Genomic DNA, 14,667 nt, shown 5'->3' with positions numbered 1-14,667 from the left:
CTCACGCTTTTATAGCTAAGGGGAGTGATGAGTTGATGCAATTATCCAGATAATCTAGGACCAGAGGCCAGATCTCTTTAAACCGTGAAAGATAATTGTTAAAAAAAAAAACCAAAAAACTACAGGACATCATTGGCTGAACTGAACGTAGATCTCGTAAGACTGCTTGTACTGCACTAGCTAGTGGTTCTCAAACTTTGTTGAATATTAGAGACACTGGCCACACTCAGACCAATTAAATCAGAATTTCTGCGGGTAGGCTCTCAGCATTGGTAGGCTTTTAAAGTTCCCCAGGTGATTTCAATGTGCGGCCAATGCTGAGAACCACTGGCAAAACAGAATGATACGTTATGTCATGAGATCTTAGTGGGTAACTCTCATTAAATTTTAGCATTGAAGTGACAGCAGAAGGATAATTGAGGAAAGGTATAATTGTTGTTCTTAATGTTGACTATTATAAAAATTTGTCCCTGAAATAAACGTGAAAATCATGACTTGTTACATAAGTGGCTATTTAGACATGAATTATTTTGCATTATAATACCCTGAGTTAAACTCAACATTTATGTGTGTGTGTGTGTGTGTGTGTGTGTGTGAGATTCTAACACGTAACTCCTGGTATCCCACGACTACTGTTAATAAAAATTAATGGTCAATTTATGTAAAATGGTAAATATGAATTATCCAAAAAGTTGATGGATTAAACAAACTATTAAACCTTTAAACTATTAAAGAACAAAAATTATTTTTCTAGGGAATGATATTTAACCATTTTAATTTTTAGATAACACTGTGAATATTAAAGGGCTTTAATATAGCTGAATTATTTAACTGGCTTTGAATTTTTGGCTACTGAAATTAAATTAGGAATGAAAGAAATCTGTTAGTGGTTAAATCAGAAAATCATGTAGATTAAACTTTGCTGAAGCTTATATTTTCCAGACATAATGATCATCTGAGATATAAACTTCTATTTAATTACAGAAATATTTATTTTCCGATGGTTATATTTCTGTGCTCAATTCATATGCTAAACAACTGGGACCAGTAATGGGATATTCAGAATTGATTTACTTATATCCAACTAACCAAAGTGATTCTTTTTTTTTTTTTTTTTTTTTTTGGCCATGCTGCGTGGCTTGCAGGATCTTAGTTCCTTGACTAGGAATTGAACCCGTTCCCTTCGCAGTGAAAGCACAGAGTTCTAACCACTGGGCCATGATTTTAAGACATTAACAAATAATATCTAAAATCTAATATCACACCAGTGGCCATAGATTACAGACTAAAATAGGTGATAAATGCACACAGAATTTTCATTTTATTATTTTTATGTGGACTTATATATTGTGCACTTCAAATTTAGCCATGCTGTATTTTATTCTCATTGCAGATGATGAATAGCTTTTTGTCACTTTAGATACCTTAAAATCAGAGATAGTGCTGGATTCTAGTTGCAGATTTGCTATATACCAGGACTTCTATTTTCTCATCTGTAAAATGGGAGCATTTGGTCAGATGATTGTTTCCATTTGTTCTAAAAATTACCAAACTTTGAAAGCAAATCAGCATTTTTCTCTTCTCTCAAGAAACGCTTTGGCATTCTTTTAATTTTTATCTCTTAAATTACAATTTATTATATCGAAGAGATTTTTATTGAGCATGTACTACATATCAGATACTATTTTATGCGCATGGGAAAAACCAGTGAAAAAAACAGATACTTTCCCTGTCCTTTTGGCAAGTGAAACTGTTAATGCCCATGTAGTAGTCTAAGAGAGTAGGGGTTATCATGACAGCTCAGGGATCTTGTACAGTGCTGGTACTCCAGCTCCCCAGGTGCTGGTAACCTCACCTAGTTTGCCTTACCCTCCCCTTCTGTTGTCTCTGTCTCTACACTAGAGCCATCAGTGTTTCTGACCTCAACCTGGCAAAATCCATTATCAGAGATTTGTACAGTACAAAGAGGGAATATATGTGATCATTCATGGAGTGACAAACATCACAGATGTGGTTTTCTTATGGCATCTCTGTTGTCCAGACCATGCAGCTAGAAGTGATCCACTCTATCAAAATCTTAATATTAATTTTCCCTCTTTATCACTACTCTGATGGAGGCAGATTGTTGAATTTAAAAATAGAATGAGGGACTTCCCTGGTGGCCCAGTGGTTAAGAATCTGCCTGCCAATGCAGGGGACACGGGTTCGAGCCCTGGTCTGGGAAGATCCCACATGCCGTGGAGCAACGAAGCCCGTGCACCACAACTACTGAGCCTGTGCTCTAGAGCCCATGAGCCACAACTACTGAGCCCATGTGCCACAACTACTGAAGCCTGTGCACCTACAGCCCATGCTCCACAACAAGAGAAGCCACTGCAATGAGAATCCCACACACCGCAATGAAGAGTAGCCCTCGCTTGCTGCAACTAGAGAAAGCCTGCACATAGCAATGAAGACCCAATGCAGCCAAAAATTTTAAAAATTAGAATGAAACAGCTACTGGGCTTTAGGAATTTCAAATTAGTATTAACGGTTTAACTTTGCAATTCCCATTATAAACTTTTTATCTTATTTCTGTTATTATTATTCTAAAATGTTTTATTCCTGTTATTTTAATTTTTTTTCTTGCCACTCCTGCAAGACCGGGAGAAGTAGCTGTTTCACCTAACACACAGAAACACAGAGTCAAGCAAAATGTGGAGATAGGGGAATAGGTTCCAAATGAAAGGAGAAGTAAAAAAAAACACAGGAAAAAATATCTCAATGAAATGGAGATAAGGAATTTACCTGATAAATATTTCAAAGTAATGGTCAAAAAATGCTCACTGGACTCAGAAGAATGGATGAATACAGGGAGAACTTCAACAGAGACAGAAAGTATAAGTACCAAACAGAAACTAAAGAGCTGAAGATTATAATAACTGAACTTAAAAATACACTAGAGGAGTTCAACAGAAGACTAGAAAAAGCAGAAGAAAGAATCAGTAAAAATATGTGGAAATTAAACAACCTACTACTGAACAACCAATGGGTCAATGAGGAAATCAAGAAGAAATTTAAAGAAATACCTTGAGACAAATGCAAAAGGATATATATCAAATCTATGGGATGGAGAAAGCAGTTTTAAGAGGGACGTTCAAAGTTCATAGAAACATAGGCCTGCCTACCTCAAGAAATAAGGAAAATCTCAAATAAACAGTCTAACTTTACACCTAAAGGAAAGAGAAAAATAAGAACAAAGCCCAAAGTTATTAGAAAGAAGGAAATAATAATGGTCAGAGCAGAAATAAATGAAATAGAGACCAAAAAGACAACATAAAATATCAATGAAACTAAGAACAAGTCCTTGGGAAAGATAAGCAAAATGGACAATCCTTTAGGTAGACTCACTAAGAAAAAAAGAGAGAGGGTTCAAATAAATAAGACCAGAAATGAAAGAGGAGAAATTACAACTGACACCAAACAAATATGAAGGACCATAAGAGACTACTATGAACAATTATATGCCAACAAACTGGACAACCTACAAGAAATGGATACATTCCTAGAAACATACTATCTTCAAAGACTGAATCATGAAGAAATAAAAAATATGAATAGACCAATTACTAGTAAGGAGACTGAATCAATAACCAAAGAACACCCAACAAACAAAAGTCCAGGACCAGACAACTTCAGTGATGAAGTCTATCAAATATTCAAATAATATTTAATACCTGTCCTTCTCAAACTCTTCTAAGAAATTGTAGAGGAGCAAGTGCTCCCAAGCTCATGTTATGAGGCTAGCATCACCCTGATACCAAAACCAGAGAAGGACACCACAAAAAGAGAAAATTACAGGCCAAGATCTCTGATTAACATAGATGCAAAAATCTTCAACTAAGCATTAGCAAATGAATTCAAGAATACATTAAAAGGATTATACATCTTGATGAAGTGGGATTTATTCCAGGGATGAAAGGAAGCTTCAACCTCTGCAAATCAATCAACATGATACACCATGTTAACAAGATGAAGAATAAAAATCATATGATCATCTCAGTAGATGCAGGAAAAGCATATGACAAAAATCAATACCAATCCATAATAAAAATTCTCAACAAACTGGATATAGAGGGAATGTTCCTCAACATTATAAAGGCCATTTTTCACAAACCTACAGTTAACATCATAATGAAGAAAACTGAAAGATTCTCCTCTAAGATCAAGAAAAAGACAAGGTTGTCCACTCCCCCCACTTTTATTCAACATAGTATTAGAAGTACTAGCCTGAGCAATTAAGCAGGAAAAAGAAATAACAGGCACCCACATTGGAAAGAAAGAAGTAAAACTGTCACTATTTGTGAACAACATAACTTTACATATAGAAAACCCTAAACACTCTACCAAAAAACTTTTAAAACTTATAAATTCAGTAACTTAGCAGAGTACAAAATCAATACACAAAAATCTGTTGCATTTTGATACACTAAAAGTATCAGAAAGAGAAATTAAAAAAATAAACCCATTTACAATTTCATTGTAAACCCATTCTACAATTTCATAAAGAAGAATAGAATGCCTAGGAGTAAATTTAACTAAGGAGTTAAAGAACTTATACACTTAAAACTACAAGACACTGACGAAAAAAGTGAAAAAAACACAAATAAATGGAAAGATATTCCATGCTCATGGATTGGAAGAATTAATGTTGCTCAAATGTCCATATTACCCAAAGCAAACTACAATTTCAATGCAATCACTATCAAAATTCCAATGACATTTTTCCCAGAAATACAACAAACCATCCTCAAATATGTATAGAATCACAAAAGATCCTGAATAGACAAAGCAGTCTTTGAAAGAAGAAGAATATAGGTGGAGGCATCATGCTCCCTGATTTCAAATTATACATCAAAGCTATAATAGTTTAAAGAGTGTGGGTTTGGCATACAAACAGACACACAGATCAGTGGAACATAGCCCAGAAATGAACCCATGTATATATGGCCAATTAATCTATGACAAAGGAGCCATGAATATGGGGGGAATGACAGTCTCTTCAATTAATGGTGTTGGGGAAACTGGACAATTACATTCAGAAGAATAAACCTGGACTACTATCTTTCACCATATACAAAAAATAACTCAAAATGGATTAAAGAGTTGAATGTAAGACCATAAACCATAAAACTCTGTAAAGCTTCTGGACATCAGTCTTAGCAATATTTTTTGAATCTGATTCCAAAGGCAATTGCAACAAAAGCAAACATAAGCAAATGGGACTACATGAAACTAAAAAGCTTCTGTACAGTGAAGGAAGCCATTATCAAAATGAAATGGCAATCTACTGAATGGGAGAAGACATTTGCAAATCACATATCTATAAGGGGTTAATATCCAAAATATATAAAGAGCTCATACAATTCAGTAAGAAAAAAAAAAAAACAAACAATCTGATTAAAAAATGAGCAGAGGATCTAAATAGATACTTTTTTTCCAAAGGAGACATACAGATAGTCAACAGGCACATGGGGAGATGCTCAATATCACTAATCATCAGGGAAATGTTAATCACCACAATGAGATACCCCTTCACAGCTGTCATAATGGCTATTATCAAAAGGACAAGAAATAACAAGCGTTGGCAAGGATGTAAAGAAAAGGCAACCCTAGTGCACTGTTGGTGGGAATGTAAACTGGTGCAGTCTCTACAGAAACCAGTATGGATGTTCCTCAAAAAAAAATTAAACTATCATATGACCCAGCAATTCTACTTCTGGGTATTTATCAAAAGAAAATGAAAACAATAATTCTAAAAGATACATGCATCTGTATGTCCATTGCAGTACTATTTACAATAGCCAAGATATGAAAACAACCTAAGTGTCCACTGATGTATTAATGGATAAAGAAGATGTGATGTACAGACACACACACACAAACACACACACACACACACACTGGAATACAACTCAGCCATAAAAAGGAATGAAATCTTGAAATTTCTACAACATGGATGGACCTTGATGGTATTATGTTAAATGAAGTAAGTCAGACAGAGAAAGACAAATACCATATGATTTCACTTATATGGGGAACCCAAAAAAACAAAACTTACAGAGAACAGATTGGTAGTTGCTAGAGGGGAGGGGTGTTGGGGTGTGGGAGAAATGGGTGAAGGAGGCACTCAAGAGGTACAGACAAAGACAAATACCATATGATTTCACTTATATGTGGAATCTAAAAAAACAAAATAAATAACAAAATAGAAACAGAGTCATAGATACAGAGAACAAACATGCAGTTGCCAGAGGATGGGGGCAAGATAGGGGAAGGGGATTAAGAGATGCAAACTTACAGTTATAAAATACACGAGTTATGGGTATGAAATACATAGTGTGGGGAATACAGTAAATAATAATAATCTTTGTATGGTGACAGATGGTAACTAAACATCATGGTGATCATTTTGTAATATATAGAAATATAAAATCAATATATTGTGTACCAGGAAGTAACATAGTTTTGTAGGCCAATTATACTTTAAAAACAAACAAACTCATAGAAAAAGAGATCAGATTTATGGTTATCAGAGTAGGGGGTTGGGGAAGGGGAAATTGGATGAAAGTGGTCAAAAGATATAAACTTTCAGTTTTAACATAAACAAGTACTCAGGGATATAGCGTACAACATGATTAATTAACACTGCTGTATATTATATATGAAAGTCCTTAAGAGAGTCAATGCTAAGTTTTCTCATCACAAGGAAAAAATTTTTTTCTTTTCTTTTGTTTGTATATGAGATGATAGATATTAACTAAACATATTGTGGTCATCATCTCATGATGTACATAAATCAAATCTTTATGGTGTACACCTTAAACTTATACAGTGCTGTATGTAAATTATATCTCAGTAAAACTGAAAGAAAAAATAAAACGCCAATGACTACTAAAATGCAAAAGAAAAAAAAAGTTGGATTTTTTTCTACCTAGTGCGGTATCAAAATGCTGCCTGAAACGTCCCAATCTCAGGATTTTTATTGCTGTTGATGATGCATGAGGTGGAAAGAACATCACCTGATTTTCGAATAAGTGATTAAGCTTGTGCTACTGACTACATTATAGAAAAAATAAAAAGAACATGGGAAATGAAAAAAAAGAGGTACAAACTTGCAGTTATAAAGTAAGTCATGAGGATATAATGTACAGGATGGTGACTATAGCTGACAAAATTATATTACAAATTTTCAAGTTGTGAAAAAAGTAAATCTTAAAAGTTCTCATCACAAGAAGAAAAACATTTGTAACTTTGCATAGTGACAGATGGTAATGAGACTTGCCGTGGTGATCATTTCACAGTGTATGCAAATGTCGAACGTTTATGCTGTACACCTTAAACTAATACAATGCTATATGCCAATTATACTTCAATAAAAAGAAACCAAAAATAAATAAATGAATTTGTTTTGAAAAGAAGTCTGACATTTATCTTTTGAAATGGCAGGTGAGACTAACAGTCTGAGTCAAGTTCTCCATCTACCAAGAAAGCATTTGAAATGAGAATGTACTAAGGAGTCATGGGGTTCCATGTATGAAAGTTTAACTTTTTTTTCATTTTAAGAAAGTAGAATCATTATCATAAATGTGACTGCTTTATATCTGTAAGCCGCATGTTTTTACTATATGACTGTAATTTTTGAAAAAGCTTCAGCACCTTCCAAATGAGTTTATTAAAAAATTATGTAATTAAGATGTAAATGTGTATCCTTTTCATTTGACCACTAAGGGGTCTAAAAGTATATCATTAGCAGCTTAGTGTTTCAAAAGATCGAGGAAGAGTGATAAATTATCGTACAGACAAAGAAAAACGCCAGATTTCTATCCTTTTTTTCCTGTTGGATCTCAAATTAGTATTGCTCCAGAGTTTTATGGAAAATGCTTCAGATAGACTCAGTAAGCTGAGCCGTCTCCAGAACACTCAAGCTTTCTAACATGACAAGGATTATCTAGAAACCTTGCCAAGTTCTTTATCTTATATTTTAATGAGTTTATGGTGAGGCTAAAGCAAACATATCTCCTTAGGTGACATATTCAATGACCTTATGGAGACTCTGGAATTTTGAGTTCATATGTGGCATACTTCTGTAGTTTCACCTCAGTTAGTTATAAATTGTAGTCAGAATTGTTCAAATTCCCTTCATGTATAGCTCTACTCCTTTGCGCACCATTATGTTAGCATTCCTCATTATATTTAGAAAGCTACTCTACTAATATGGGATGAATTGTGTTCCCTCAACGTTCATATGATGAAGTCCTAACCCCAGTACCTCAGAATGTGACCCTATTTGCAGACAGGACATTTAAAGAGGTAATTAAGTTAAAAAAAAAAAAAAGGTCATTAGGGTAGACCCTAATCCAAAATGACTGGTGTCCTTCTAAGAGAAATTGGGAGACATGCATGTACAGAGGGAAGACCATCTGAAGACAGCTATTTACAAGATATGGAGAGAGTCCTCAGAAAAAAACAACCCCGCCAAAGCCTTGACCTCGGACTTCCAGCCTCCAGAACTGTGAGAAAATAAACTTCTGTTGTTTAAGCCTCTCAGTCTGTGGTATTTTGTTAGGCCGCCCTAGTAAACTAACATATCCATTAAACTGGATATGAACAACCAAATATATTGTCCCTAGCATTAAGGGAAGGGTGACAGAATGAAGCCTGGATCATTTTCATGAATCCTCTACATGTCCCATGGATGTTTTACCATATTTTATACTTTAATAGATCATAAATATTTTCTGGGCTTTTTTTAAATTTATGAGTACTTATGGTTGAAACTGCCATCAGTAGGTCATATATATATAGAGAGATAGATCATTCAGGACTTCTCTGTCTTTATCTTAGGATGGAAAAGGAAAAGTTGATACTGCTCTGGCCAAAAGTGCTGTCTGTCCCTGAGAATGCATTCTCTTTTTCTTCGTTTTAGTATAAGACCTACTCATCATTTCAGCAGGACACACTGGCTACCCAGCCAGATAGAGACCATCTTTTGCCACCCTCCCTGAAGGCTAGATATGATCATGTGATTAAGATCTGGCAAATGGAATTTTGGCTTATTTCTTATAACAGCCCAGCTTGCACCTAAATACATGATTGTCATTGATCCCAACTAAATTATCACACAGAAATATGATGTTTGTTTGGGTGATAAGGGGAAATAAAAGGCCAATGTAACTTCTAATCTGTACCCTCTGTACACTCACTACTGTAATAATCTCACAATATATACGATCCTGAACTAATAACTCCAAGTAAATATCTTATCTCTAACAACAAATCTATTCTGAAAGGGAAGAAAAAGACATTTATTCCCTAATGTTTATTTGACAAAAATTGTATGTAACAAATTTTTACATCTACTTGTCATCTGAATCTACATAAAGAAAATCAGTTTTCAGTTTTGATCTCATTGTATGACTAAGTTTTTACATAATGCAATTAAAATTTCCGAAATTTGGATAATCTAGATAGGCTTCTTGAATTCAAAATAAAGCACAGATCTCTTAAACATCTAGTTAACGCAGGCACATGTTTGTTAATTTAAAAAAATGAGGGGGCAGAGTGTGCTATGATTTATTTTTTTCTAAGTGCCCAAAGGCTTGGCAAAGTTTAAGGTGAAAACACATTATTAATATCAACTATTTACTTTATATCAACACACTTTTAAGTAATGCAGTAATATATCAACTGAAAAAAAAATATTAAGCTATTAGTGCCTTGACCTTGAACTGTAGAGAACAATGATGTCTGAATGGCTGTCAGAGAAACAGCAAGAATCTACCAGTTGAGGATTAAAGGAAATCCCGTGCCGTTTGGTGATGGAAACGATAGTGGTCATACAGACCCCATGAGATTTTTTCTATGACTGCGACATCAACAATCTGCTGATCTTGTGAGTCTGTCCTGCCCAACTGTCTGCAGTCTCTGCATCTTTGCCTTCCTCGTGGCTGTGGGGTCCACCTGAATAGTCTCTTAGGCAAGCTAGGGAACACAGAATCTCATCTTTGGACTGACTTTCTGACTAATGATGTATATATTTTTAAGGATTGATGTATATATTTTAAGGATATATATATTTTTATGAATATATTTTTATTCATAACCTACCTAATTCTAAACAAGCTTTGGAGAGACACTTGCTAAAGCTTCCCACTAGCTTTATTGTATTCCTGAAATATACAGTTAAACTACTGATGAATTTTTGAGGAACGGAAGAATGAAGCACAATAATATTTATGAATCTATTATTGTTGCACACTAACAGTTCCTTGAAAAATCATATAGCTGTATGTTTCATGTATGCTAAAAATAACCTTCAGTGATATAGGTTTTACCTTTCCCCAGGCAACTTCAGAATCCAAATTACTAGGCATTCCTTCAACTGCTGATCTCTTTGTCAATTCCATATCTGTAGCTGCCAGCCATTCTGTCAAGACATTCATTTCCTTTCGCATCTTACGGGACAACTTCAAACATTTCTCCAACTGTTGCTTTCTTTCTGTTACCTGAAAAGAATGATAATAAAATGTAGTTTGGTTTACTTTTTCAATTCAAGTTTAATTTTAGCTACTTAATTGGAAATTTCATATTTTTGTCATTTTAAAATAACCTTTTTCTTACTTTTTAAAAATAATATTTTAGAAAAATTATATATTCTGAATATTAATAGTGAATAAGCACAGTCTAGGGAAGATGAGATCGTTTCTCCAAAAGATAGTGTCCTGCATCAGGTAGAAAGAAAAGCTATTATTTTCTCTAATATAAATAAAAAATAAATTATGGACAAATTTTTTTAAATAAATAGAATGATATAAATCAAACTGAAGATATGACACGTTTCTTTTAGAAACCCTTCAGTCATCTGTCAAAGAGATAGGCAAGAACATTTACAAATGAGGCTTGCCCTTACTGGTAAGGAATCAAAATGGGGAAAGAATACCATTTCTCTCCAAAGGCAAAAATATTTATAAAATACTTAGAATAGCCAATTTTATTGTCATTGCATCTTTAAAGTGTCTCACTTTTGCACAAAAACACAAAGAATAGGTCACTTCCTCCTTAAATATACATTTATTACCCAAAGGGGGCAACAAAATTTGATACCATAACACAATTTTCACTCTCATTAATAGAGAAATCATGACTTGATCCTGTGTTCCAGTTCTCAGTGTTTAAAACTAAGACCCTCAAAGTCAAATTGTTCCATGTTCTCACACAGAAAATGAACACATTTGTGTTTCTCCACCACTTTTCCTGATGTGCCTACATCTTGTGAGTTGGCTGGTTGAATAAAAAGCCCAGAATCTCTTATCTCTTGTTGATACACACACACACACACACACACGTGTATATATATATATATATATATATATATACACACACACACACACACACACACTTATATGTGTGCGTGTGTATATATATATATACACACACTTATATATTCTACAAACAAAATAACAATTCAGCCATAAGCATGAAAAAAATGGCAAAGATATCTGTAAAGAATTTTAAATACTTCAATGAAGATAAATACCCTGAAACTTTGAAAAAAATTCCAAATACTCAACAAAATTTGTTTCTTTAACAGAGGTGTGCGTACATTAAAAAAAAAAATTGTTTAGTTGCTGAGGCTGCAAATTCAATTTTTTTTTTTTTTTTTAATTTACAGATTTTCCCTTCTATTCTTCCCTTCAGGGAAGTGAAAGCATCTGCATTTTGAGTGCAAGGATTTTACTTGTATGTGGGAGAAAAAATATACACCTAATGGTGTGTTCCTATGCATAGTTATTTTTTCTATGCATTATTGGTAGAAAAAGAATTCTAGATTCAATATTTCAAAGAAATTCTATCTTCCCAGAGCTAATGCATTATTGATTTTTATTTATTCTATTTTGTTTATATCCAGATATATAGGTTTTAATAAAACAGGAGACACTGTCATCTTAAGGAAAATTGAGTTTTACACTTTTTTTTTTTGGTGGAGAAAGGATACATTTAAAATAGTGCCACCCACAGTAGAAATCATTATTTCATGAACGCTTAAAAATGTAAGTGAGGCTGACATGAGTATTGAGGCTTTGAGTATGAGCATTTGAGGCTAAAATGAATATTGCTATTTATGTATATTGTAATATAATAAGCATACAGGAACTGTAAGTATTATTATATCTCGGGTGCTAGGTGTAATATCACTCAATAAAATTAAATAGATTTAGATATAAGAAACTCTATTTTTATTCATTGAACAATTAAGCTAAGTTGGTGATATTAACCAAACTAATAAAATTGTGTTAAGACAACTGTCAAGCTCTGAACTGAAATGCCCCCATAATTAATAAATTGAAGCCCAAGCTCCCATGTGACTGTACCTGAATATAGAGTGTTTGGAAAGTAATTAAGGTTAAATGAGGTCACAGGGTGGGACCCTAATCAGATAGGATTGTGGCCCTACTAGAAGAGGAAGAAAAAGATATCCCTCCTTCTCCCTCCATCCCTCTTATCCTCTTCTCCCCTTCCTTCCCCCACCCCTCCCACTCCCCCTCCTTCTCCACCATGTGAGAACACTGAGAAAGTGGCCGTCTGCAAGCCAGGAAGAGGGTCCTTACTAGACTGACACCTTGATCTTGAACTTACCAGCCTCCGGCACTGTGAGAAACAAAATGTTCTTGTTTAAGCCACCTAGTCTATGGTATTTTGTTATGGCAGCCTAAGCTGACTAATCCAAAAAAGTAATATATATTGAACTGAGGCAAGTAAAATGATTTAAATTCTGAAGACCATTAAAATAGAAGGGTTTGTATATTTATATAAAAAGAATAATACATTAAGATATCCTCTGTTTCCATAAAACAAAACCACTATTGTTGAAGATGCTTGGAAGACTTAAATATGAACAATTTTTTCTCAGAAAAGGAATACATGACTTCTGCCATTTTATAATATATTTGTACATATTCCCTTTATCGCTCATGTTTCTAAATCTTTATTTCAAAACTAAATGCCTGCCCCACATTTTTGCTGTGTTCTGTCATGCTTTTAAAGCTAAGTATGATTTCTTAGTAATTGTTCATTTTGCTTTAACGATATTACTCAGTGCCAAATGGTTAAATAAACATACACTTCCAAATATACATTTTCAGGGATAAAGAGGTCTTCACATCATTGTAAGAATCATTCACTCCTTAATAATAATCAACTCAGGACACTAAGAGTCCTCTAATGTCATTTTTATTGTTTTAAATTCAAAGTGATTTATTCTACATTATGTTAAATTTACTCTTGCAAAGGCAAAGATTTTGTGCAAATTCTTCAAGGCAAAGAAAAGGCCCAGACAATAATTTATATTTGAAACAGCTAATTCTCTTTCAAAACTTTAAATTAGAAGGTTTTTAAAATATAAAAATAAAGACTATCAACTAATATGAATGGTGATTTTCGGATTTTCATTTGAATCTAAAACTCACTTTCTCTCAGTGATAAGTAATTTGCAATTTGTAGCTTCAAGACATAACCTTCAATCTACTTTCAGGGTGCAATGTTAGAATTCTGACTCTGCATGGCTACTTCTCAAATATGGGCAAGCATTTACATTTGTGTCTAAGATGAAGTGAAAATTTTCTCATTGATGTTGTTATATTCAATAAAGTTGGGAACCTGAGCCGTAAAAACGGACTCTCTTCTCCCCACTGGTCTCAGTAAAGCTCTTTCTATGTAGAATGTATCAACTCCACTGTACCTAAATATAAGTCGGTATATTAGTTTATAAAATTACCAGCCTTTGAGTCATCACAAGTAAATATAGACAATGAAAAGAAGGGGCAAGTTTAGAACAAATAAACCCTTTTAGAATTATCTGACGGACCAATAAAAATCTCTCTGAGCTGTACATATTTTTTAATGTAGACTGAAAAGAAGACCCTCGCTGATTAATTACTGTTTCTTAAGAACTGCAAATTGGAATTTATCTATCTCTCTGTCTATGTATGTATCCATGTATCTATCTATCTGTAGGGAGTAAATGATTTAGCCTTCCTAAGACATTAATTATGCATAATTACTGACTCTTACTTTACAATATATAAGGAAAGTGGGAAGTAGCCAGTGCTTATGGTTTCAGCATGCACACACCTTTGCTCCCAGCTCATTATAATGCAATTTCAAAGCCGTTATTCTTTCATCAAGCTCTTTAGGGTTTTCCGTCTGCTTCTTCTGTACAATCTGACGTCCAGTTTTGATCACCATTTCCACTTCAGACTTCACTTCACTCAGACTTTTATACAAGTTCTAAGTTAAAACATAAAACAAAACAGAATAATAAGCAATAGTGTCTAGTTCATACTATTATTAATAAAAAGAAACAGGAGTAGAGATCACCTGAAATGCTATTCTATGGTTACAGTTTTAATGGAGTAGCATTTTGCAGCTGTGGTCAATATCTAGCTTTTGCATTTTCTGTTGATTTAATGCTTCTATTTGTAATTATATGTACACATAAAGACATGCATATTGTGTAGTTATACTTACCAAAGTAAGGGTACATAACACATGTATTTAATTCTTCATTCCAAGTTTATAAAGATCATTTCTAAAAGTTATATGATTTCTATTGGGTTGGTCAAAAGG

The 14,667-nt window shown here is 33.8% G+C and overlaps 1 protein-coding gene across 5 annotated transcripts in view; it reads right to left on the bottom strand.

Moving 5' to 3' along the window:
* DMD (dystrophin) overlaps positions 1-14,667 on the bottom strand; it is a 2,236,200-nt gene that overhangs the window by 1,285,060 nt on the left and 936,473 nt on the right. For all 5 annotated transcript variants that reach the window (XM_082680764.1, XM_082680765.1, XM_082680763.1 and 2 more), the window contains 2 exons: positions 14,173-14,328; positions 10,377-10,547 (listed from right to left, as the gene is read on the bottom strand). In XM_082680764.1, the coding sequence (XP_082536890.1) occupies positions 10,377-10,547; positions 14,173-14,328 (327 nt within the window). The remainder of the gene's footprint in view (positions 1-10,376; positions 10,548-14,172; positions 14,329-14,667) is intronic.

Source organism: Grampus griseus (assembly GCF_964374135.1).
Source record: "Grampus griseus genome assembly, chromosome: X".
Taxonomy (NCBI): Eukaryota; Metazoa; Chordata; class Mammalia; order Artiodactyla; family Delphinidae; genus Grampus; species Grampus griseus.
The sequence above is the reverse complement of the archived record's forward strand: the minus strand, read 5'-3'. Positions and strand labels throughout refer to the sequence as shown.